Source organism: Protopterus annectens, chromosome 1.part1 (assembly GCF_019279795.1).
Source record: "Protopterus annectens isolate FY-2018-M chromosome 1.part1, PAN1.0, whole genome shotgun sequence".
Taxonomy (NCBI): domain Eukaryota; kingdom Metazoa; phylum Chordata; order Ceratodontiformes; family Protopteridae; genus Protopterus; species Protopterus annectens.
The window spans coordinates 951,564,975-951,592,610 of record NC_056726.1 but is presented as its reverse complement, the minus strand read 5'-3'; the positions used below and the strand labels follow the sequence as shown (position 1 = coordinate 951,592,610).

The 27,636-nt window shown below is 39.4% G+C and overlaps 1 protein-coding gene across 1 annotated transcript; it reads left to right on the top strand.

Moving 5' to 3' along the window:
• Nucleotides 1–8,516: 8,516 nt before the first annotated feature.
• On the top strand, nucleotides 8,517–22,950 carry NR0B2 (nuclear receptor subfamily 0 group B member 2). The gene is made up of 2 exons (XM_044085774.1): nucleotides 8,517–9,235; nucleotides 22,555–22,950. Exons 1-2 carry the CDS (start codon nucleotides 8,695–8,697, stop codon nucleotides 22,794–22,796), a joined length of 783 nt encoding a protein of 260 aa, XP_043941709.1. The 5' UTR covers nucleotides 8,517–8,694; the 3' UTR covers nucleotides 22,797–22,950.
• Nucleotides 22,951–27,636: the final 4,686 nt, after the last annotated feature.

Sequence of the window (27,636 nt, the reverse complement as noted above, 5' to 3'; positions counted from 1 at the left end):
AAGGCTAAGGATAAGGCATATGAAGAGTCGTATGAAAGGTTGGACACTAAGGAGGGAGAAAATGACCTGTACCGATTAGCTAGACAGAGGGACCAAGCTAGGAAAGATGTGCAGCAGGTAAAGGTGATAAAGGATAATGAGGGAAACATACTCACAAGCGAGGAGAGTGTGTTAAGGAGATGGAAAGAGTACTTTGAGGGGTTGATGAATGAAGAGAATGAGAGGGAAAGAAGGCTGGATGATGTAGGGATAGTGAATCATGAAGTACAATGGATTAGCAAGGAGGAAGTAAAGATAGCTATGAAAAGAATGAAGAATGGAAAGGCTGTTAGCCCAGATGAGATACCTGTGAAAGCATGGAGGTGTTTAAGTGAAATGGCAGTGTAATTTTTAACCAGATTGTTTAATGAAATCTTAGAAAGTGAGAAGATGCCTGAGGAATGGAGAAAAAGTGTTTTGGTACCGATTTGTAAGAATAAGGGTGATGTGCAGAGCTGTAGTAACTACAGAGGGATTAAATTGATCAGTCACAGCATGAATTTATGGGAAAAAGTAGTGAAAGCTAGGTTAAGAAGGGACGTGATGATTAGTGAACAGCAGTATGGTTTCATGCCGGGAAAGAGCACTACAGATGCGATGTTTGCTCTGAGAATGTTGATGGAGAAGTACAGAGAATGTCAGAAGGAGTTACATTGTGTTTTTGTAGACTTAGAGAAAGCATATGACAGGGTGCCTAGAGAGGAGTTGTGGTGTTGTATGAGGAAGTCAGGAGTGTCAGAGAAGTATGTAAGAGTGGTACAGGATATGTACGAGGGTAGTGTGACAGCGGTGAGGTCTGTTGTGGGAGTGATGGATGCGTTTAAGGTGGAGGTGAGGTTACATTAAGGATCAGCTCTGAGCCCTTTCTTATTTGCAATGGTGATGGACAGGTTGACAGACGAGATCAGACAGGAGTCCCCATGGACTATGATGTTTGCAGATGACATTGTGATCTGTAGTGAGAGTAAGGAACAGGTTGAGGAGACCCTGGAGAGATGGAGATATGCTCTAGAGAGAAGAGGAATGAAGGTCAGCAGGACTAAGACAGAATATATGTGTGTGAATGAGAGGGAGGATAGAAGAATGGTGAGGATGCAAGGAGTAGAGGTGGCGAAGGTGGATGAGTTTAAATACTTGGGGTCAATAGTTCAGAGTAACTGTGAGTGTGGAAGAGAGGTGAAGAAGTGAGTACAGGCAGGATAGAGTGGGTGGAGAAGAGTGTCAGGAGTGATTTGTGACAGACGAGTACCTGTAAGAGTGAAAGGGGAAGGTCTACAAGTGGGTAGTGAGACCAGCTATGTTATATGGGTTGGAGACAGTGGCATTGTCAAAAAGGCAGGAGTTTGAGCTGGATGTGGCAGAGTTAAAGATGTTAAGATTTGCACTGGGTGTGACGAGAGTGGACAGGATTAGGAATAAGTATATTAGAAGGTCAGCCCAGGTTGGAAGGTTTGAAGACAAAGCCAGAGAGGCAAGATTATGTTGGTTTGGACATGTGCTGAGGAGGGATGCTGAGCATATTGGGAAAAAGATGCTAAGGATGAAGCTACTAGGTAACAGGAAAAGAGGAAGACCAAAGATAAGGTTTATGGATGTGGTGAGAGAAGACATGCCGGTGGTTGGTGTGACAGAGCAGGATGCAGAGGACAGGAAGAAATGGAAACAGGTGATCTGCTGTGGTGACCCCTAATGGGAACAGCCGAATGAAGATGATGATGAGTGTTAAAAAGCTGTTCCAATTCATATCTTATAAATGGTTCTTCTTCTTCTTCTTCTGGCTTTTCCCGGTTAGGGGTCGCCACAGCAGAACTCCGGTCCGCTAATGATTGGCAGTAGATTTTTATGACGCAGAGGTGCCAGCCCGATGCCCAACCTTCAACAAAGGCACGCCAATTCATGCATGTCTTTTGAATGCCACTCAACCATGGGGAGAACATGCAGACTACACACAGATGGCTCTCCAGCTGAGAATCGAATTGGAGAATCTCTTGCTCTGAGGTGACAATGCTACTGCTGCACCACCGTGGTTTCTTTAATCAAATGCTGTCATTAAGAGATCTGTGTACTTACCTGGGCAGTTCTGTCTTATTCAATCATCATATTTTCACCATAGTTAGTAAATTCTTCTCTCTGACTTAGTTAATTTCCAAGTGAATATCCTCAAGGTCTAAAAAACACTATACCCTTCCCTTATCAGACCCATCATTGAATACAATGCCCTCTTTGCTATGCACAAATTCAAGCATATCACTTGACTGGAAAAGTCCCAATAGATTTTAACCAAAAAAATTATAGACTTTAAATCCTTCAATTATCCTGATAGATTGACATAGCTGTCCTTATACATAGCCTACCAGCTTCCCCAGGGTGTCCTGGGTCTCACTTTTTGAGCCATGAAAGACCCAATCTTATTTGACCTCTTATTTCTTAAAACCAGTGGCTCTATAAACATTCATACTATGGGTCTAAATTCACACCAAATAGACAAGATCACAGGAGGGATATGTTTCTAATTCAAAGTATTGTCAGCCCTTGGAATGACTAAACTACTACTTTGTGTACTTTTAAGGCTAGTCTTGCTGATTGTATGGGTAGACATAAATTTACACCAGGGTTATCATGGATGGCCTTGCTTAATTTGGGATGTTGGCACTATTAAATACTCATAAAGGGCAATAAGAACTTTTAAGTGAGTCTTCCTAAAGATATATATGGCTAGACCTCTTATGGCCCCTATGATCACTTACCTGGTATTCTTCCTATGTTAATACTGTTTTTTTTTTCTTCAGCACTCATCTATTGCTCAGACTTCTTTGTTTCTACATCTTTCTGTTTTAGCTTCACAGAAAGTTTAGAATTATGTTCAGGTTATGTCATTTTCATACTTCCTAACTTCATTCCCTCAGAATGTACTCTTTCAGTGAGTGATCCCTTCTCTTTAATTCTGCTAATCACTTCTACTCCATGCTTTGCAACACATTCAGGCTGAATAGTTTACTATGTAGCTTCCTTCCTTATACTGATTCTGCTTTTAAAGTCTACTATGCTGTAGGTGCACACTTACATATCTCTCTAAATCATGTAGGTTCTTCTTTAGTCCATATCCTCAGACATCATTTCAACCCTTTAAGGCTTTCTAACATATTCCTTTAACTTTACTGCATTCATACACTCTAATGAATGTATCTGTGGTTGTTCCCCATTTTTCCCAAATTCAGCAGAGGTATATCTGTTGGCTTATTCACTTACTGGTTCTCCTCCCCACACTAATAATGTAGTTTATCAAAAGGATTACATTATTTCCATTGCTTCACAAATCATTAAAGTGGGAAGTATCTTTCCTATTATCATGAAATATATACCTTTGGATACTGCAGCAACAAGATGGACTACCTTCCAAAAAGTAATGAAATACTATTTCTTATTTCCATGAATGCATACTACTTCAACTGCTTTGTTAATAAGGATTGTTTTTTACATAATACTACTCCAGCCTCAGCATGGCCACACTGCCTAAATGAAGTAGCCCTTGCAGCCCTCTGCTATCAATTTAGACATTGCACTTATTTAACTTTTTAGTACCACAGTAACAGAATGAAAACAACTGCTCTAGCAGATAATGTGTTACATTTCACAGGCATAACATCATCATTAGCATGCTTCATAACATCATCATTAGCATGCTTTCCAGGGGTTACAGTTTTCACAGTTATAACAATGTTATTTGTACTAATCCAGAATGTAGCTCTGTGACCTCTTTTCTCACATTTGAAGCAGACTGCGCCTATAGCTGATACTTTTGTTTGTTACTAGCATCTGACACAGTTTTTTTTTTACTTTGGGTCTACACTGCTCAATGCTGTACACAGTTTTATGGCATAAAAATCTTTCTACTAATACAATAAAATTCCAGGGTCCTTCAGATCAATTTAACATACTCACTTTCTCAACGCAATTGGTAAAGATCTGCAACATTTGTCAGTGACTATTTCTCTACCTTGCCCTATGGACTATCCACTACACCACAAAGTGTCTAGCTCCAGTTATTGCTCATTGCAGGATATGTTATCCATATTTGTCCATGTTCAGACAACTTGCACATCTTTGCAGAGTCTTTTTCAAAGTGTCAGGAGTGTCTCCTTTGATTGAGATCTCTCTTACACAAGCTGGGATTTCAAGAGAATATTCAAAAGTCTTTATTTTAACTCTTTCACAGAGGGATTGTGTTCCTGGGGTGTGAGGTAGATACTCCAGTTGAAAGGGCTTTTCTTTTTTAGGAAAATATAGATCTATATCTAGATCAGTTCCTATGGTTTTCCACTCAGACTTCGGTCAGTGCAAGTGAATACCTCAGGACTTTGGGGCTTATGGCCTCCATGATTCTCTTGATACCCCTGGTAAGACTCCACATGAAAATTTTATAATGGTATCCGAAGTCTCCTTGGTCCCAGTAACAAGATCCCAGTGCTGGAGTTTATCAGAAGAGAAATTACTTGGTGGAGACAGCAAATTTCCCCAAATCTGGGTAGCCCCATCACCCTCTCTGCTCCAAAGCAGTCAGACACCACAGATGCCTCATACTTTGCTTAGGGAGCAGTTTCAGGAGAGATAAAAGTGCAAGGTGTGTGGAACACCAAGGATAAATGCAAACATATAAATATCCATATTTGTATTAAGGATGCAGGACTAGCCACCCGGTACTGTAAACCTTGATTCTAGATGATTGTCACTGCTGAAGTGACACCCTGACCTTATGTCCAACAATGGGAAAAAGGGGTTTGGCATGGATGGATAGATTAAAGACGCTTGCCCCCAATCAGGGCACTCAACTCTCTGAATCATCTTTGGTCCACAGGACCTCGTCAGGTGTTACAGACAATACCATATTCATGTGATACATCAACAGGCACTGGGAAACCAGGTTATAACCACTTTGCCGACTAGCCAGGTTAGCTTGGGATATAGCTTCACAGCACAATCTCATTTTACAGGTATTTTACATTCTGTCAGAGCAAAACTGTGTGAACGATAAAATGAACAAGACAAGGGCAGACTCATGAATGGAAACTAGATCATGGGGGTTTCCAAGATTTGATCAATCTGTGGGGAAGTTCCTCAAGTAAACTTATTTGCCTCCTTTCTGAAGTATCAGCTGGCAAAATTATTTTCCAAGACTCCATGCCAGAAAGCCTGGAAGACAGATGCCTTTTACTTTCCTTGGACAGGAATGCTCCTGTATGCTTTTCACCCTTTCCACTGATATCCAGGGGTACTGCTGAAGATTCAAAAGGAATCCTCTTAGATAACTGTGGTGACTCCCTTCTGGCCCAGACAATAGTGTTTTTCACTTCTTTTGCAAATAGTCAACAGATGGACATATTGCAATTACTGCATAGTTAAATAGTTTCAGATGCAAGAAGAAAAGGTGTCCCTTTAACATGCTTAGTATGAAGGATATGCACACTAAAAAGATGATGTCTGCTTTTATCTAATTATAGCATAAATAAGGTATGCTTGCCTGACCACTACACATCTTTTAACATGTGAACTGCCCTGTGTGTTTCTGGTATCTGTCAGTTTGGACAAAATAGATCAGTGTGCCCCTCCCTGTTCTATATATTTGTTCTATTTAAAATTTATTTTTTTATTAAATTATTTTAATCTGGAGCTCTCTCATACTCCCACTGACAATACTCTCTATCCTGTTCTGCTAACTAGGTCAATAAAATATAAGCAAACAAAGCCCATGCCTATATTGTCATTTGACTTGAAAACAGTATTTTTGGAGTAAAAGAATAATGATGACTATGAGAAAATCAGAAAATAGTGACATACCTCAATAACAAAAATCATCCTTTTCTTCTACCTTATGTGTTTCAGACAATAGCTTTTCCATGAACTTCTATGGATAGCTGAAGCCTTTGAATTAGCTTTCACACAGAATCTACAGGATATAGCCATCTGTGACTGACACTTCCAGAATGAGTACATATATCGCTGTGTGTAAATCACACAAGTCTGAATTTCTTAAGGCTGGGTATTTATATGTTATGGTAGTCAAAAGGACTGGAAGGAGGAGAAGGACCGGAATGTTAATATCTCCACATGCTTAGTGACCCAAGCAAATGAAAGGACTCATGAACCCATGTGAATAAAATGTTGGACATTCAGTTGTACTGGGGTGGGATAGAGAGCATCAGACTATGCAGGAAAGAATGTGTGATGGAAATATTACACATCAGGTTATGCAGAAAAGGATGAGCAGTAATGATCAATGAATAAGGGATGCCTATAAAAGGATGCATGACTAGGATACTGCATATCAGGGGAGGAACAAGAAGAAGTTAGGAACAGTTATGAGGAAATACACACTAAGTATGACATTGCTGTTACTTGGTTAATTCACTTTTTTCCCACGGTACATCAGTCTTGGAGTTAATATATATAATTAGTTGGGGTTGGGGGATGCACCCCACCACCACCACCACCACGCTTATAATTTGTAACAGCAACTTTTACAGTTTGCTGTTACTTTTCATAAATCACAGTTAACATTTCTTAGTTTTATAACTCATACAACTAAGTCTCAAACTTCAGATAGGGTACCCATGTGAAAAGGTTACCAAAATTACTGTTATTGTGTTGTATTCATTTATGTGTACAAAGTATGTTTTATGAGACTGTATGGGTATTCATTGCAATGGAACATATCAACGTTGTTTTTTTTTTTCAGGGGCAACAGTGCCATGCACCTCTGTACCCCTTATAAGTACCTTATACTCACACAAAACTGGAAAAAGGAGAAACTTCCCTAAACAATGCACACTGATCTCAAGAAACCACTACTTTTGTACCAATAACAGTGAGTAAATGATTTCTAAATACAGATCAAGGAACCATGTGACTGCCTTTGGGAAGGTGTTTCTATAATCAGAGGAAATTTAAAATTTGATTCAGGAAATGGTTGTATAGTAAAGATAGAACTTTCATTCAGCAGAGATGTTGGCTAGTGTTGGTTAGAGAAATGCGTCATGGTAATATTTAATGCAGCCTGCCAGTATGAAGCAGTGTCATCTTGTCTAATCCACTTTCACTTCAAAACTGTTTTTACTGTTTTGCTTAATTAAACCCCCACCCCATTTAATTTGTTTCAGTGTATCCTCCTGATATAAAACTTGTAGCAAAGGCCATTTCCATTAGTATTGTTCTGTTTGCTGTTTAACTCAATCTGTAAATATGCTATTTGCTTGTGACACTGTAATAATACTACTACAATGGGACTGAACATCTGATAACAGTCTGTTTTGAAAGACAAAGACTTGAAAAACAGTTCAAAAGAAGATGGGATGGTGGTCCCATCCAACATTAGTTTCCATGCATTGCGTCTGTTGAGTGCTGGAAGAGTAATGAATGAATATTCTTGAAACCACTTAGAGCATCAGATAAGTGCACATACGTGTGTGTGTGTGTGCGTGTGTGCATGTGTGTGTGTGTGTGTGTGTGTGTGTGTGTGTGTGTGTGTGTGTGTGTGTGTGTGTGTGTGTCTGTGTGTGTGTGTGTGTGTACCAGCTGCTATGACTCATGACTAGATGTGTTTCAGTTTATTTACTATGAAGGTGGAGGTTGGATGAACACAATGACCATCAAGCACCTTAAAAGAAATAATACACGACTGGACAAAGAGTATATTTACAAAAGCTATATCAAAGCAAGCATTCACAGATTGAGACTGGGAGGAATACAAAGCAAAATAATAGCACATTTATAGAACAAACTGTCTGTTAAAGTTGTCAAGTCCAAAACTGAATTAATTTAAAATGCACATGATAGATGCATGGTGTTATACTTACGAGCAGACTGAATTATTAGCAAGTATTGGCTGTGTTCATTTTGTTTGCCTCTGCCAGATGCCTACAACATTTAGCTTTAGGGAAATGTATTTGTAGAATAACAGGAAATAACCAATACATTAGCAAAGGCAAGTCAAAGACATTTCAAGTGTCTCTTGATTTACTATATTGACATACACTTCACAGATTCTCTGATTCTCTGGCTTCTATAACCACATTGTGTTCTCTCTCTCTTTCTCTTTCTTCTCTTACTCTCATTTAACTGTCTTGGCCCTTTTCCAACCTTCTGTGTATTATCTGCAGACAACTGCTGTACAGTGTAAGAACTGATTATTCCTGTAGTCCTTGGTGCCATGGTACTCCCTGGGTTAATGACTTTTTTATAATGTTTGGATAACCCTGATAAGGCTGTGTTACATCTGTTAATACTGTTGGTCTATGCTGGCAGTTTCATTGAGAAAACCTTTATTGCCAGAAAGTAGAGTGAACCTCCCCCACCCCACAGCCACCTCCTAGCTATTACATCCAGGGTCACCTTGTTTTTCAGTGAGCTTGTAAGTCAACTAGGTCAAGGACAGCTTGTTTTACTCATCAGACATCTCTATAAATGCAGCAGAGTAATACAAAGTTGGTCACATCATGATCTGCTCAGCTAATTAAACACATTCTGATATCGAGAAGAACTGCACAGCAAGATCTGCTTTTTCCAGTTTCTATTGTCTAAAGTATAAAAGGTACGCAAGAGGTGTGATTTCAAGAAAGACATTTTTTGAACAGCTACCTAGTAAGCAGTGGGGTAAAAACTATGACTACCATTGAGACATTGCATGAAACATGTCACTGCTATGGCATGGAAAGGCAAAATGCCATCCTTTATACTATCCTAAGTCAGACAAACAACCATAATCACTGTTCAAGCTTGCTTCATCATAGCTGTCCCTGTGAGGGGAGAAGAACAGTCTGCTTAAAGACACCCCAGCTAACTTGTCAGGCTGCCTCTGATGTGCTAGTAAAGACTGTCAGTTTCATGAAGAACCTGCCTTCCTTTCACAATCTGCCCAAGAAGGACCAATTTCTACTCCTGGAGAGTTGTTGGACACCCCTTTTTATTCTTGGACTGGCTCAAGACATGGTTTTCTTTGAGGTGGTTGAAACACCTGTGCCCAGTATGCTCAAAAGGATTTTGCTAAATGGACAGTGTAAAAGTCAAGTAGAAGAGTCCGACAGGACCCAGCCAACTCTGTCAGGAGTACAGAGACTGCAATCCTGCCTCAACAAATTCTGGAGTATGGACCTCAGCCCCAAAGAATATGCTTATCTTAAGGGGGCAATTCTATTTAACCCTGGTAAGTTGTGGCACATTTAAAAAAAAAACTGTATTATCAAAAAATATTCAAACCATGCATCTAATTGTTTTAGACTGCTGCTCAGCCGTAGTTTTCCCTAAACCCTGGTTAGGAAAGCTTAGGTCTATTCAATAAGGGTAAGGTGCTTACTTCCAGCAAAGGACCAGATGCACGGCATTCAGCATTTAAATAAGGACATATATCTACAGAACTAGAGAGGGTGGTGAGGCAAGAGAAGCACCAGCATGTCTTTCAATGCCTTGGGAAGTGCAGGGGTATTCCAGAAGCTTCTCTTCATCTCCTTGCACTTCAGCTGATAGTGCTTTTTGAGCAGAGGGAAAAAAAAGTAAAAAGAAAATGCTGTTGAATGTGACTCAGTAGACAGTTGTTCTTTTTAATACATTCTTTCAGTAGTGCCGATTTGTTACACAAAATAAATGCTAGTGACCTGTATGAAACGCCATTTCAGTAAAGCACATTTATGTAATATTGCCTCTCACAGTAATATATTCTTACAGACAAAATGCCACAGATCACTTAGCTTCTTAAAAAAAACTTTGTTAGAAGGCAAAACAACGCAAACTAAAATAAATGTACTGCAGATCATGGGTCTGATTATTCAGAAAAAATATGACCATGGTATTATAAATGTCTTCCTGTTTAAGACATTGGATTGACAAAGTATTCATTTTAGTCAAAATGGTTTAGAAAGAGAGTATAGCTGCTAAAATAGATGGATTGTACTCCAAGAGAGTAACTTCTACATCTCTTAACCATGTAAGAGGAGTATATTGTGTCAGTAATACAGCAGATGTCATATGTGATGCTTAAACATTAGAAATCTGGAGGTTCTACCTTTATACATGATGCAGGGTTCATATGTTAGTAGTTTAGAAGGAATGTAAGAGTACAAAAAAATGCCATATTACTAAATTAATATTAACCTAATGCCATTCTGTTAAACTAGCTTGTCCCCACTAATAAATCTTGTTTGTGATCTGTCACTATATATATATATATATGTGTGTGTGTGTGTGTGTGTGTGTGTGTGTATCTGTCTATTTCTCTCTCTCTTGCTCTCTCTCTCTCTCTCTATATATATATATATATATATATATATATATATAAATTACAACATGGAAATAGTTTGGCTTTTGCTACAGAAGTAAGTGCTCCTCATACCTTCTATTCAAATGCAACCACAGTGATCTCACTGATAGATTGTTGGGGAAGTGCTGGAAAGTGGGAACTTAAGTATATTTCAGTAGCTTTGTTTTTCTGAATAGCATGGAAAAGATACTGTAATGGGGCGACTTCTTTTTTAATATTAGTTGAAATATAAAACAAGAAATTTAAAACATTACCACTGAAATTTCAGTAAGCAGCGGTGGTGCAGCAGTAGCATTGTCACCTCACAGCAAGAGGTTCTCATGTTCGATTCTCAGCTGGAGCGCCTTCTGTGTGGAGTCTGCATGTCCTCCCCGCGGTTGAGTGGCGTTTGAAAGACATGTGTGAATGGGCATGCCTTCGTTGAAGGTTGGGCTGGCACCTTGGCACTGTAAGAATGTACTGCCAATCGTCTGCTGTGGCGACCTCTAACCGGGAAAAGCCGAAAGAAGAACAACAACCATTGAAATTTCAGTCATACACTGTACATTATCATTGTTCTGTATAAAACAATGCATCACGGTTACGCTCAATATCATTTTTATTAACTAAAACTATTTATACTATGTACAAGTTATCTTTAACAATATTCTCCCTCTAAATGTAAGACTATTACAATGAATGGATGAAACTGTAAAAGAATGACTTGGTCAGAGTCACATGGTGAATAGATAACTGGCTGTGTTGGGCTACAGATCCTGCTAACTGAATATTACACCCACATCATAGCTAAAATACCTCACTGTCAAGTTCATCATACTGAATTTGAGGATGATTTGAGCAATGATTTCTTTTTGTCATTTTAGCACAGGTTTAAGTAAGAAATGGTTTTGTGATATCATGCCACTTTAGATCAGTTTGATGAGATCATACTACAACTGTGCTTTTTAGTAAGGAGGTTGTAATGAGTGGATATCCTTAGTGTCTTTTGGGCCATGAGGCCTGTAAACTGGGTGCTGACAGTGGTATTTCCTTCCTGTTTTTATTTAATTTATTTATTTATTGTCAGTGATGACTAATGCTTGCAGCCTTGAATGGATATGATTAAGACTGCGTTGGCAGTATAGTTGTGGATTCCACGTTCCTTTTCTCATATTGACCTTGTACAAGGCTCCTTAGTCAGACTTTGCAATTAAAACAGGACAAGCAGTGCTTAGCACAGCTGATTTGTCATCCACGTTATGCCATTTATCATAGAGGAAACGACAACTTGTTAGCTACATAAGAATCAGTTTTGCCTTTTTGGCTACTAATAAAACTAGAAGTTACTTGCATGCTGGAAGGTTTACTAGGCTGTAGTGCTTTCAAGCTGGGTTACTGCTATTATAATTATAGTATTCATTGTCAATAGACTTGATTAAAACACACACATACATACAATGCAACACATATAAGCGAATCATAAAATCTCAGGATTCAGTTAATGCATTTACGTTTGCTGAACTTGTGCCAAGTTGAAACTACATTTATTTAGTAACAATTCAAACAGATCCATTTATCTTCACCTTATGTACTAACATCTTCAAAAGGAAAAAAAAAACAGATAGTGCTAGTACTAATGTGGAGTATTATGCTTAACAGTTTACATGTCACAAGCTGAGATACTCCATAGCATTTAAATTAATTTACTTACTTGTTCACAGGGTAAATGGGTAAAAGAAGTCATAGCTCTGGACCCTTTTCATCCATAGCCACAATGGGAAGGGGATGTGTTTTTTTTTTGGGGGGGGACCACAGTACTACAGAAAGCCTATGTACACACATATGTAATATATAAACCACATATTCAGTAACCAGAATCAGCAGTGAACTCACGACCATGGAGTTGTGATGCAGAAATCTTAATCGCTGAATCACTATGGAGCTGACAATTTGTGTTCGACTACATGCTTAGCGATGCAGATTCAACATGTGTGTTGGAAGGCCTACAGGGTAAGATAGGACCTAGTGGCTTAAGATGTGTTTTTCTATTTGTGTGGGATGGCAGGAAACTTACCACTGTGAGAGTGACCAATAGTAGTGACATCTTAGGTAGGTGAACCAGAAAAGCACACTTGTGGTCATGACTGTCAGCACCAATAACATATACTGGACTTATAGGCACAGAAGCTTGTGTCTTTCCCCAGCAGGAACATCACTGCACATCTAACACTGGCCTGGGGGCTGGGGGAAACATATACATAGAAATAATGTCCCATGCCTTAGTAGCTGTGAGTGATACAAGCATGACCCCATTTCCTGAGGCTATTAAAGCTCCCAGTAGATTATGGTGTCTGAAAAAAACTGAAAGCATTGATTCTGGTGTGGTAAGAGAGCTAGGAGTAGCAGAGCTAAGTGTTAGGGTAAGATAATTAGATGTCCATTACCTCAACACATTCCAGCAGTGGATATAAATAGTATTTTCACAAAACATATTGGAAGCATGTTTTTTATTACACATTATTCAGGTAACCTGACATACTACTCACACCTTTTTTATCACCATTCTTCTACAGACATGAAGATATCTTTATTTTTATGGATTTATAGTATAATTTATTTAGATATAAAGAACATGACTGCTTTTCAGTCTGCGAAGTTGCAGCATTTAATGTCCATGTTACTTCTCTTCTGAAAAGCGTTATGCATTGATAGAATAACTTCTCGTAGGACTTGCTATAAAATAGCAATCTCAAATCTCAGAAATGACTGATGCTACTAATGTGAGGTGCTCTTGTTAATGTGCACTTTGAAAATAATGGAAAAATGTAGAGTTATAGGACTACATTTATCAGATTAAATGCATGCTTGTAACCTTAGGTTTTTTTCTGTATTTTGCTCCTGTCTTTTGAAATAGTGCTTGCATGAGCTGAACTATAGCAGTGAGACACTCATGTGTTGCTTAGAAGATGATTTGTTATGCCAAATGCAAAATTTCTTAAGTCTTTAATAATATAGCTGTTATAAGAAAAAGGTCATCTATTATATTTAAAAGTTTGTTTAGAGAAGTAGTTGTTTAACAAAGTCTAAACTCAAAATATTGAAAGTGTCTTTACTGGTTCTGCGACATCAAGGTATAAAGTGCAAACTGTGAACTGGATGACACAGAATTGACTAACAACCTAGGTACTGGAGGAGAGCCAATGTGGGAAATTAAAGTAAGCAGCTGATGTTGGTTCGCCCATCCTGGAGTCAGAAAGGTGGTTCAACCTGCTGAAATAGGGTGCCTTTATTGAGAGGCAGCGCAGTGTACAGCATATAGCATGACAGGTTGGGGATGTGCAGCTGGTACTGTAAAACTACCTTCATGTGGCAGCCTTTATTGATCTTGTACAGATGTCACAAATGAATTCAAGAAGCCAGTGCAGCCCTTAAATATATGAGCACACATGCCAACCAGCAATGCCGGGGTTAAGAAACTAATTGGAAAACCCCATGACCCTCCATGGCTGCATGGACGATGGCCTCTTTGGTATGCCATTGCTTCACCAATGGTCACTGAAGCATCAGTTGTAATGGGATAAAAATGGCCTCAAAACCAGTAGGACAGAACTGATGGCTGAAAACCACAGGATGGGGAGGGAAAGGATACAGGAAAAACATTTTGAAAAGGACATTTAAGATATATCTTGTCAGATTCAGTCTGTGTACTTACAGTATTGGTTATTTTAACATTTTTGGCTAAGACAATTAAGCAAAGAAAATGTTTCAGTCTTCCTTTGAGTCTCCTGTTGAGCTATAAAAAATGTTTTTGGTTGTATATGAAAAGGTAGAGCCACCACATTCATGATGTTACCTGAAGCAGTGGTAGTATTTTAAGTCTAAGTTCAAAAGAGTGAAAGTTGCCAAAATTATGAGACTACATTTTACATATTAAATGCAGTCTCATAACTGGTTTTAAATAATTTCCAGAACTTAAATACTTGTTTTACCACTCTAGCTTATAAACTGCTAGGATAAAAAAATATTATAGTATTTAAAAGGCAATTTTATTTAGTGGCTATGGAATTTTAACTTTTGGGACAGAATTATATCATGTCATTGTTATAGCTTATGTCCTAGAATCACGTTACTGAAAAACCTGGGCCGCAAAATATTGAAAATAGCCAAATTATGTCTAGAATTAACCTGATTAAAATATGTAGTAGTGCTTATTTCACTCTGATTGGGTTCTGAAGAGAGAAGACACATCCGTGGTTTGTGAAATAAAATTTTCCTCTCTTGCAGGCTGCTACATTGTAGGTAAGTAAGGAAGTGATTGGTGGGTCAGGTGGGACATAAAGAATATATGATGACAGAGAATTTTTTTGATTGCTGATTTAAAAAAAATAAAAGAATATGTAATGATTTACTTCATTTTTGTGTGTGAGACAGTAAGAACTGATGGCAGTAATCAGGGCAGGATGACTGGACACATTTAATGTCACTGCACATAAGGTTGGGGATATAAAAAGTACACATAATGAATTAATAATAGAGGTATTCGTGTTTATTAGTTGAACTACTCTTCTAAACTAGCAGAAATAACATCGGGATTTTATGCACAATTTTATATAAAGAGTTTGTGCTGCGAAAGGCTGTGATCATTCTTAAATAAACATCCAAAGACTAAAAATAGCTGTCATTACCAGGGAGAATGGTGCAATGGCATTTATAATCTGTAGACAGGGCCTATCTTTATTACTGAAACAAGTTCCAAGGTCAGTGTTGTTCCTCAAAGTAAATAAAATCCCATTTGATGTTTTGCTGGTTTTGGTCTACACAAATTGTTGTCAGCAATACCTCAATATATCCTATAGCTTCAGTTAGGCAGTCATTGACATTGCTACATGTGAGCTAAAAGAGTTTAAAGAAAAAAAAAATAATCTGGATTTCTTGATTACAGGTTACTGACACTGACAGACAGGCTGCCTGCTGTGCCTTTAATGGGGAATTATATTTGTGTTTAAGTGGAAATTGCAGGAAGATATATAAAAGAAAATATTTTCTTCATTTTAGGGACTCACTTCCTCTTAGTGATGTAAATGACACCAACATGTGTTATAGTATACAGATTACCAAAAGCACATCATGGCATATACTGTGCACTTGCTTAGTAAACATTCTTAAAAGACACACAATTAATATAGCATGCAGGATTAAGAAGCAAACTAAATAGACAAGTTTGGACTAAGTACATGATACATTCTGCATAGACACAAGCCCCACTGCAGACCCAGTCCCTACATGCCCACTATTTAATTATTTCAATTCTAAGGTCAATTAATTCTTGGAGTAAGGTGAAGTCGTTCGTGGTGCTGCGGTAGCGTTGTCGCCTCACAGTATGACGTTGTCCTGTTCGATTCTCAGCTAAAGCGTCTTCTGTGTGGAGACATGCATGAATGGGCATACCTTCATTGAAGGTTGTGCGTCAGGGCTGGCAACTCGGTATGTAAAAATCTACTGCCAAGCATTAGCGGACCGGAGTTCTGCTGTGGCGACCCCTAACCAGGAAAAGCTGAAAGATATAACAACAACAGTTATGCAGCCTCAGACTTAGAAAAATAAGTATAGGGGTGTGGGGAGTAGGAGCTTACTTACCCCCTCCCACATGCACATAACCAGTAATTACTTAAGAACTGTGTTCTGTTCTGATTTGTTAACTTCCACAGCTCACTGCATAGTAGGTAAAATTGTAAATGTTAGTGTGTACTTTTGGTAAAGCCTACAGAAATATGTATTTTATAACCACATGCTTTAGGAAGATGGAGTTAGTTCCATTTTATTATGAAATAATGGCATAATAGACTTTCATCTGTACCCCAAAGATGACAGATAATGATATTGGGGAGTTGGATACCACTAATGTTACAGTATATAAGAATGGAGAAAACGCTGAGAGAAGAAAGGAGCCACTTTTGAGACTTTAAGTATTTTTCCTCTGTTTATTTGCAAAGTTTTTCTGCATAGCCACCTATTTTGAGCATTTTCTGGCTTGTTAAATTTGATTTCTGCATTAGTAACTGTATTTAGAGCACAACCTAGAGCTGTTTACTGAATTTCCTGTTTGCACTTATTTTTAAAATTGTTTTTTTCTCAAAACTTGCATTTTATCTGTCTTTGGCCTAGCACTCTTGTGTGGGGTCATTTATTGCACTGTTATAACTTGTTGATACTTGTTAACCTCTGCTATCTCTGAAAAAACAAAAACAAAAAAAGCTTGATTTGTCCCACTTTTCTGAGATTTAAAAAAGTTCAGATACAGGCTTGCTGTTCTTGAACTGTTTGTAAGTTTCTGTGAGGCCATTTTTTTCTTGGGCTACAGGAAAGTCTCTCTGTTGATCAGTGGCAGTGAAAAACATTGAGCCAGCCTGCCTGCCCCTGTGGGAGTGGTTACTGACTTGAAACTGTAGTTTTATTGGCCATTCTGGGTCAATTCCAAAACTCCTTCATCTTCCTCTCTTAAAACCCTCTTTTGCGTGGTTTTGCGCGTTTTTGAGCATAGCGTAACAGCGGGCAGCGCTGCCTAATTGGGTTTAAACTATTCCTGGCTCCACAAAGTCTGCTCTTCACTTTTTCCCTTAGAACTGCTCTATCTCTCAATTTAAACACCATATTCTCATTCTAAGGCCCTTCACTGGTCCAATTAAGTAATCCTACAAGTTAGCACTATTAAACCATAAGCACCACTTACTCTTATACTCTCTACGATTACCCTGTCCTCTATTGGTCCGTCTTAAATTCAGTTTCCCTATTACTCTAGCATGTCCAAAGGTCAGTCAATGGTTTCCTCTCCAGTCCAGCTGGTGAATCTGGGAATTTTGAGGCAATGTTACAACTGTCTCATGTACACGGACAACCCTCTCCTCCTCCAAACAGGTTCAAATATATGTGAGGGATGCAACTATTTAGCCAAACTGGAGGCTGAGCTCTCTCATCTCAAAACTGGTGTAACCAGTCAGGAGGAGAAGGTAACCTCACACAACACAATTCCAGTATCACATAGTCCCACCACATCAGTGAACCAAACACATAATTACACAAAAACATACTCAGAGGCTCTAAATAAAAATCTACCTAAGCAACAGAGACCTCCAAAGCAGACATCCAAGCAAACGCTACCTCAAAACAAAACACACACAACATATAACCCACAAAGTCAGTGTGCCAAGCAGCCACAGCCCTTAAGGCTGAATAACACACCTGATACTCTTGTTATAGGTGACTCTATTGTCAGACACACTGACGTCCCGCTCACCAGGCTGAATAAAGAGAAGATCACAGTGAGCTGCTTGTCGGGTGCTAGGATCCGACACATAACGCAAGCACTCAGGTCACTCCAAAGCAAATACAAATATGACTCAGTCATTGTACATGCTGGTGTGAATGACCTGAGACGTACCTCCCTGGACTACATAAAAAGAGACATAGAGGAGCTCTCTGATCATGTAGCCCAGGCTGGTATGACCCTGACCTTGAGCAGCATCTTACCCTCACCTAGAATGATGCCACAGTACAAAGACAAAATGATCGATTTTAACAATTGGCTAAAATTTTGGTGTCATTCAAAGGGGATCCAGTGTCTGTCAGCCTGGGATGACATGCTCGACAAGCCACGTTGCTTCGCTAGGGATGGCTTGCACCTGTCACCACTGGGCTTTTGGATATTGGCAAAGGCTCTTGCCACCCCCATAGTGCCTTTTTTAGGCAAGGCTCAAAAGTCAAACCCACCCCCATAGACAGCACAGGGAACAAGAAACTAAGGGTAATGCTGCTAAATGCCAGAAGTCTTAACCTCAAGATGCACGCACTCGAAGCTCTCCTCAGTATGGAGAACACTGATATCTGTGCAGTGACAGAAACCTGGTTCAAGGCTCCAGAGAGCACCCCAGCACTACCAGGCTATACCTCATATCATGCTTTTCGGCCCCAAAACCCAGACCGAACCACAAAAGGAGGGGGACTTTCCATATTTATCAAGGATATCCACACCTCCAGGTTAGTGGCATTGCACGAAGTATCGGAGACCATCCATGTGCAACTAACAGTGGGCAAGACTGCTTTTCAGTTTATAGCATCCTACAGACCACCCTCTTAAAGTCAGGAATCCCATTCGGCTTTCCTGAAAACATTGGAGAACATGAAGATCTCTCCGAACACCATTATATTGGGTGACTTCAACTACCCAAACATTGACTGGAAGCACTACTCAAGCCCCAGCACCTTAGCCCAAAGATTCCTGGAAATTATAAACTCAAATGCTATGGAACAACTAGTCACCACTCCCACAAGAGGGAAAAACATACTAGACCTGATCATTACCACATGGGGACTCTATGCTCCACACCAGAAGTATATCCCTCATTGGTAAGATCAGACCATAAATTAATTTCACTGGATGTCCACATCCCGACCCCACCCCCAGCCCAGAAAACCACAGTGAAAAACTTCTCAAAAGTGAACTTCTCACTTCTCAAAACTGAAGTGGAATCCTTCAAGGCCCCAGGGCCAGTGGAAACTACAGCCCAAACTGCAGAATCCTATATAAATGCATTCTACGGACATCTCCAGGAATGCATGGATCATGCTATCCCAAACAAAACCAAGACCCAATCATCCAAAGGCAGGTGTCCAGTCTGGTGGACCCCTGCCATAAATAAACTGTACAACAGAAGGAGGAAGCTACTACATGATAGAGCAAAATCCCTAATAGGGAAGGCATCTCTGATCAGTACTAGCAAAAAACTACGATCCCTCATAAAATCCTCCAAGGCCAGCTTCGAGAGAAAAATTGCACAGGACACCAAAGACAATCATAAGGCTTTTTTCAGTTATGTTAGAAACCTGGGATGCAACTCCCAGACTTGTTCTGAGTTGATTCTAAATGACAAAAAATACACTGAACCCACAGACATCGCCAATATCCTGGCAGACAGGTTCAGTGCAAACTTCTCCCCCCCCCTCCTCCCCAAAAGAGCAAGTATCTATCCCGGCAGAGGGCTGCCTCCCAAACATCTCAGATGCTCAGGTGAAGGCTGCCCTCTCCAAAGTAAAAAACACTGCTTCCATGGGACCAGATGGTGTCCCAGGTCATATACTACAAGAGGAACTAATCCCTCAAATAAAACAGCTATACAGTCTCAGCCTCACTACAGGATATGTGCCCACAGAATGGCATACAGCAACAGTGGTCCCACTCCACAAAGGTGGAGCCTCTACGGACCCTGGAAACTATTGCCCCATAAGCCTGACTAGCTTAGTCTGCAAGGCTATGGAGAGGATCATCATGGAGCTCATAAACAAAGACATTGGGGACCTAGAGACACTAGATCCTACCCAGTTCGGCTTTGTCAAGGGCAGATCCTGCCTTTTGAACCTGGTTGACTTCTTTGAAACAGTCACCAAAGCCATAGATGAAGAGAAGGTAGTCCACACAGCCTATCTGGACCTTGCAAAGGCATTTGACACAATACCCCACTCGGGCATCATAGATAAGCTATCCAGCTTAAATATAAACCCCTATGTCACAAGATGGGTCGCAAACTGGCTCAAAGACAGAACCCACAGAGTGAGAGTTGCTGGATCCATGTCAGACTCGAAACCGGTCACAAGTGGCATCCCACAGGGTTCTGTCCTGGGACCACTCTTGTTCGGTATATACTTTTCCGAGGTACAGGCAAACGTGGGAGGACTATGGCTCACCAAGTTCGCAGACGACTGCAAACTGGGCGCCATAATCAACTCTCCAGCTGACACAAACATCCTTCAAAAAGGTCTCACAGAGACAGATAACTGATGCCAGTGCCATGGTTTAAAGCTAAATGCTAAAAAATGTATAGTCATACCCTTTGGCAAAAACAATGTGCCCACAAATTACCACATAGGCGGAAACCCATTAAGTACAGAGAAAGTTATTAGGGACCTGGGGACCCAAGTTGATAGCAATCTCTCCTTTGAAAACCACATTGCCAAAGTGGTTAGAAAGACCTTCTACATAGCCCACCTCATCACGAAGGGTTTCACATCTAGATCAAGAGAGGTAATCGTGCCCCTTTATTCATCCCTCATCAGGCCCATCATAGAATACAATGCCCCTTTTGGGATGTACCTTACCCGACACCTGCAGCAATTAGAAAGACCCCAAAAGTATCTCACCAAGAGGATCAAGGGTCTAAAACAGATGCCATATGCTGCTCGGTTAAAAAAACTCCAGCTCTACTCAGTTGTATACTGCCTACTTCGAGGCGATCTATGCCTGACATACAAAGCTATGTCAAATCCAGAATTAATGGACATGCTCCACCTCAGTAAATCTAAATTCCTTAGAGCCACACGCTCGAGGGACTTGAACCTCAGCACAGAAATAAATAGAACTTGCTGGAGGGACAGGTTCATAACCCAGAGGCTCCCTTCGCTCTGGAATAGAATTCCAGTTCATGTGAGGCAGAGCACCTCACTGAATCTCTTCAAGAAGAATCTCAATAAATGGATGGGGGATCGTAGGTTTGTCCCAGGGATTACTCTCGTGTCACTATTAGACAGAGGCACAGTAAACTAAACCTTAAAAAGGGCACAGTATACTCAAATCAAGGGGTGGCGTAAGCCATACAGAATCGGGCTAGGCTTATAATTTCCCCAGGGCAGATAGCCTAGTATGAACCTATGAACCTATGAGATGCACACAGTGAAAAGGGGGAAGAACAGGGTTAAATCGTTCATTCTGAATGAGGATATACACTTCTGAATAATGATAAAGATGTTCTTTAATCAGATAATAACACCTGACACTAGCTAAATGTATTAGTGATAATACAGTTCTTTAACATTCTAAAAATACATTCCACCACTTCAGTTGGTATCCCCCAAGGAAAGTCTGTGTGACAGAATGGACCATAGGGAGTCTGATAATAATTGGTAAGAATGAGGAGATAGACTTAAAAGTGGCAGTTGGCATTTACGATAAGTGTGTGGTATTGTATTTCAACAGAAACAATTGAGGGGTTATATTTTGGAGGTTAAGGCTTGGATGTACAAGCTGCGTAAAAGGCCTGGGAATTATAATCAGTGTCAGTATGAATCTGTCTATGCACAATAACCTAAAACACTTGTACTAGTTAAAGGATATTTATTATCATGGAAATCTCTAAGATTACAGGTGCAGACCTACCTCTCAACTATCCAGATGTTTGCCTCATATTTCGATCAGTTCCTCATAAAATTTGAGGTTTTCTGACAAGCCACTGGGACTTAAAGTCACTAAATAATGACAAACATTTGGGTTACAGACTTTATATCCTTCAAAAAATGCATATTAACACAAAACCTGCTTTTCTAGCATCTTTCTAAGTATGCAAGAACAATATTTAAAATGTGTCCATAATTTTGGCCCTTTGTTCCCCCATAATTTTTGGCTTTGTCCAGATTTCTTGCATTAGGAGATTGAGCAGTATGGGTACAGATTAAGTTTATGAGGACTTTTTAAAACAAAAATTGGGATGTAACTTATGTGAATGACAGCAGCTCTGTTTCCCTTCAAATGTTGAAAACTAAAAACAGAAAATCTTACACAAACTGCCAGTGAGTATGTGCAAGTGAAAATTTAGATGGTACTTACTCTCTTGAGAAGTTAACTTGGCAACTTAGTACTTCATGTGTTCTCATATAATCTGACATAGACTCTCAGAACAGAACAATAGGCACGTCCTAGCACAGATTTCCATGAGGAGCAATTCTCCGACATATATGAAATTGCTGACTTTTTGTCTGTGGATTCAGCTATTTTTTTAATCTTGCCATTTTTATCCAAGGAAAAAAACACCAATCTATGATTTGTTTTGTGTCTGTCTTCTGAGCATGATTGAAATGAATCTAATAAGATTCAAAGAGTTGGGGGACTATATCATATATATGTTTACATTTCTTCAGATTCACTGCTGTTTCTGTGACTATTCTATCATTTTTTTTTTCAGTAGGTACTACATACCTCTGAAAACTTAATCATTACAATCGCTGTGATGTCACCAGAACCCCATGGTAAAAACATGATCTAACCATAAATGACTGTTTGATGGTTTTACATTATAACAGAGCCAACGGTACATGTCCTTTTCTATCTGCTTTGACCAACCGTGTTTGTAAAGTGATTGTTTGTCTTATCAGAACATGCTGTGATCCTTTCTGTTTCTGTTTTTCAGATATTCCAGGCCTGAGAGCTTCCCTTTATGTTGAGAGCCTACAGCAAGAAGCACAAAGAGCTTTGCGTGAAGTCCTTTTGCCTCTTCATCCAGAGGATATAGGTCGCTTTGCACGCATTCTGTTGACAGCATCCACATTAAAGACTATTTCACCTGCACTAATCACGGAACTTTTTTTCCGACCCATTATGGGAAGTACAGATATTATTGATTTGCTGAATGAAATGCTTCACACTAAATGAAGGGCATAAAACAATTATTTTTGGACAAAGGACTTTCACTGAACCACTTTCATTGTATAGAACTTGTGTTATTTAAAATAGCTGGATACTCTGCTGCATTTTTGTAAATAATTTTAAGTTATTTTATTTGTAATAAAACATTATTTTGGAAGACTTTTTATTTTATGACTCTGAATTTGGTAACTGTTAAAAGTTTAAGAAATGCTGCATAAAAAGACTCGTCTTTTTTGTTTTTGTTTTTTTTTGGAAGAGTGGTGACAAGCCAACATATTACAATTTCAAGATACCACAAATAATGTCAGTTTTTTTTCAACCAAACACATAGAAATTCATGAGAAGTCCAATTCTCTACTTATAAATTAAGAATATATTTTCATGAAACTTGTTATAAGAGATAGAGATTTGTGACTAGAATGCATGCCTATAGTAAACAAGTGCTGCCATGGCTGATTAATGAGTGCAGGATTTGGCTAAGACACCTAAGACACACAACCAAACAAGAGATGCAATATTGTTAAGGTATGATTCTTTAATTCTAAAATAAGACTTTGTTTGTTTAAAATATACGTGTACATACTAACATATAAGGACCACCTGACCCATCTAGTTTGTGGCTGAACATTTACTCTTTGAACACTTGTGAACTTTTACAAGGGTTTCCTTTATTCCCTTCCCTGCTCTAATAGAAAAAAAAATGTAACTCGACAACAGATGGTTATAATACCCAGTCTGGCTGTTTAACAATATATCAGATAAATTGTTGATCTTAGAACCAAGCAAGCAATGACCAATTTTCCTTGCAAGAATTACATAAACTTAGGGATTCATAAAGAACACCACCATTCATGTTAACAGCTGAAGTAAAAAGGCCTTGTATCTGCAATGTGGAGATTTTCTATTGAGAGGTGTAATAGCCAAAATAAGAAAACCACCAATGGTGTCTAACATTCCTCCCAACCCACATAATGAAAGTCTTCCCTGGTGTCTAGTATCCTCCCTCACCCACATAGCAAAAGTATTCCCTGGAAGCTAGTGTTCCCACCCAACCCACATAGTGAAAGTATTCCCTTGTGGCTAGTGGTCAACCAATTTTCTAAATCACTCAGCTGTGTAAATGCCTTACCATAGGCAGTTCTGAGGGGAGAAAACATGGTTAATTAGCATATGCTACTCCCTCAGACTACTTCCTTTTTAATATTCAAAATGTATGCCCCACCCCTTCCACCCCAGCCAAAAAAAAAGTAGATGCTCCTTCTACTGACATGTATGCTCTCTGGAAATATGTACTGCAAATGAGGAGCTGAGGCTACATTTGTGGGGGGGGGGCTTGCTACAGTTTAAAAAATATATTTTTTAACTAAAACATGAGAGGTGAAGCACTCCATGCAGGTATGTTTAACTGTAGCAACTGTTTAACTACAGTTTAAAAGAAGAAATGCTTTTTTAATAAAATATGTTAAAAAAGGGTTGGAGCAGGGCACAAATGGCATCTAAATGGCTGGGGCTGGAGGGAAGGGGGCGTGTCATGCATGTGGCCACCTGGGTGGGATTTGGTGGTTGGCATAATGGATAAGGTGTTTGCCTTACAGATAAAAGTTACAAGGTTTGATTCTCACTTTTGGGAAACAAGGTTAGGCTAAAAAAGCCCCCCCTCAGGTCATTAGCCTAGTAATAACCTATGAACCTATGGTGTGTCAGTAGAAGGAACATTTATTTTTATTTTTTTTTTGGCTGGGGTGCGGGGTGCATAGATCTAACTGTAATCAGCCAATCATTTTTCTTTTTTGCTGAGGGGGTGGGGCACTGGTGGTTCATACCACCAGCACAGGGTGCTATTTGAACCAGCCACACTTTTGGGTTAAGGTATCTTCTACCAGAGCCTTATCCTCTTTGGTGGCATATTTAGATGAAGTTGACTTTAGAAGCATTCTAGAGGCAGCAAGTTGGTCCTATGTTCTTATCTTTACAAAGCAGTACAAACTGGATTCTTTCTCATGTTTCAAAGCAAACACTACGAGGACCACTCTCCAGGGTTCCTGAATCCTTATCTTTCCTCCTCCCAGCTAGGGTGAGCTTTGGGAATTTACTCATATGCTACTGGGGCAGTGTGAATGATGAATATAGTACAGTTGCTTTAAGTCCTACTTACTGTAACAGTAGATGATTCAATTTCACACTGCCTTAGTGGCAGCACCCACCCATCCCCCCTTATTTTGTATATAGTTTGGTGGTATCCAACCTTGTTGTGTTGTTTGTTGGCTTTGGTTATTTGTTATTTGGTTATACAGAGATACCTTACTAAAAGGATACAAGACCTAACCAACATGTCCTACATGAACTGACTCAAAGCCCTGTCATTATACTCAGTATCCTACAGACTGCTAAGAGGTGACCTGTGTCTGGCAAGCAAGGCATCCTCTGACCCATTATTAATGGATTTACTGCACATCAGCAAGTCGAATGGCATCAGAAATACTCAGTCTGGGAATCTAAACCACTTCTGCAGCATCAACAGAACGGTTTGGAGGGACAGGTATATCTTGCAGAAAATACCGCTGCTCAGGAACAGACTCCACATAAAGCAAAGCTCATCCTTGTCCATATTCAAGTGCAACATAGATCTAAGGATGGGAAACAAAAAAAATAACCCTAGAACTGCCTCCCTGTACTACTAATGGACAGAGGTTGCTCCTAAATGCTTTATTCCATGCATGGGGCCCCTCAAATTATCTATGGTATGATCCCAGTTATTCTCATTAGGGGTAATATATAATTATTGACCATGGGATGAGTAAGGCCAATCTATAGTCAAATGGGATAGGTTGTTGTGACCACAAAAAGGGAAACTGGCTATGCATAAAGTGGCCTGTAAGGGCAACTAGCCTAGAACTTACCAATGAGACTATTTGTGTTACTGTTTTATAGCTGCACATTGGTTGGTTTCAGGCAATTCTTCCTTCTAGTCCTTCTTGGTTTGTCTTACTTAGCATTAAAAGCCTGAATAACTGACTCACATTAACAGGAGTCTAGCCTACCCTTATATATGGTGCTTAGCGAATCCCCTCTCACAGCAAGTCACAGGAGGTGTTTCTGAGCTCTGGAAAGCTGCCAGTATGAATTGGCTGTGCAGAAACAGAACCCATATGTTACTGAGGTGGAGTGAAATTCAAACATCTATTGTTACAGGTAAGCAGGATTTACCCAACTGTATTTGCCTTTGCATTGTAACAGTTATGTTATACATCTACTTTGACCTATCAAAATTACACTTAATTGAATTTCACTTACCAGTTCCCACTTGTTCAAAACTGCAGTAATCCGAAAGCACGGACTACCGAAATCCTTTCCCTTGGAAAGGAACCACTTGGCTACCATGAGTAAAAATGTGAATGGACCAAAACTAAACCCTCCAAAATGGGGGGCTTCACCCCCCACACCCCCCTACTTAAATATTCCAACTCCGAGATCACACTACATTGAAGAAAGGGCAAAGTTCACCATGGAGGCCAAGTGGTTCCTTTCCAAGGGAAAGGATTTTGGCAGTCAGTGCTTTCGGATTACAGCAGTTCTGAAGTTCTGAACAAGTGGGAACAGGTAAGTGAGATTTGATTAACTGTAATTTTGATGGGTCGAAGTAGACCCATATATATATATATATATATATATATATATATATATATATATATATATATATAGACACAAACACAAACACACTCCCAGAGATTTGGGTATTCCATCTCCTGACTATATCTCACTCAGAGTCAGATCATGGTCAAATCGGGCACGAGGCAGTGTAATGGACTGGGGCCTTCAGCCATTCCAGTGCCCCATTACTTGGCTATTTTTCTCCAGTCACAATAAACACTGTTCAAACCTGTCAGTATGCATACTACTTTCTTTACTTCTACAATGACTACAGATATTTGGATTTAATTTATAACTTTTATTTCAAAATTTATAGCACAAGCACTGCAATACAGCCTGACAGTGAAAACAGACTTTGCATGAGCAGTAAACATCTCTGTTCTTGAAACTCCTATTCATTGAAATGGCATTGAAACCCACATTCAAAGAAAATGCATCTGGCCAGTGGTGGATTAAGTTTACCTTTAGGCTGCTTTCAAACCATAGAACCCTTGCACACATTTTAAGACCATGCATACATGCATTTGCTTTACCTTCCTGATTGTATTAATTTATATTCCTTGTATAATACAGCACCACTTGTCAGAGTATGCATTACATTTGTAGTTTTGAACATTTATCCATAAGCAATGAAGAAAATGTTACTTTTCCGTTATCGGGGCAACAGCTCTCAGAGATTTCATTTCAGAATGTTAGGCCATGGTCGCAGAGATCACACTGCTGCCGCTGATGTTCATACAGAAAGGCATACTTCCCTTGTGGGTCATCACTGAATGTATTACTTCATTTAAATAGCAGTGTGTATGCATCCCCGGCTGTTAACCCTTTACAGAGAATGATGGATGTGTTCTTTTTTATGGGTTTGTTCGCTTTTCTTTTTTAGCTGTGATACTGAAACACCGATTAGTTAACTGTAGACAGACTTGCAGGCTGTGACTGAATATCGAAGGAAATTTGTCAACTGTCTCTCACTGACTCGAAATATTAGCTCTGCCCTCTAAAACCCTACTACCTGAAACTGGTTAGTTTTGGAGAAAAAGGTGGTGAATTACACTTCATGGTTACTAATAATAATTTCAGTTACACACATCTTTTACTTCAGAGGGAATATTTGGTAATTAACATTTTTACATACTAGAGAGTTGCAGCTGCTATGACCATGTAATGTCTCACACAACAATATTTCTGTGGAGTT

Excerpts from the sequence above, each read along its gene's own strand:
- NR0B2 (XM_044085774.1), top strand. The coding sequence starts at position 8,695 with ATGACTACCATTGAGACATTGCATGAAACATGTCACTGCTATGGCATG. Across the intron at positions 9,236-22,554 it reads GGCAATTCTATTTAACCCTG|ATATTCCAGGCCTGAGAGCT; the intron begins GTAAGTTGTGGC and ends TCTGTTTTTCAG.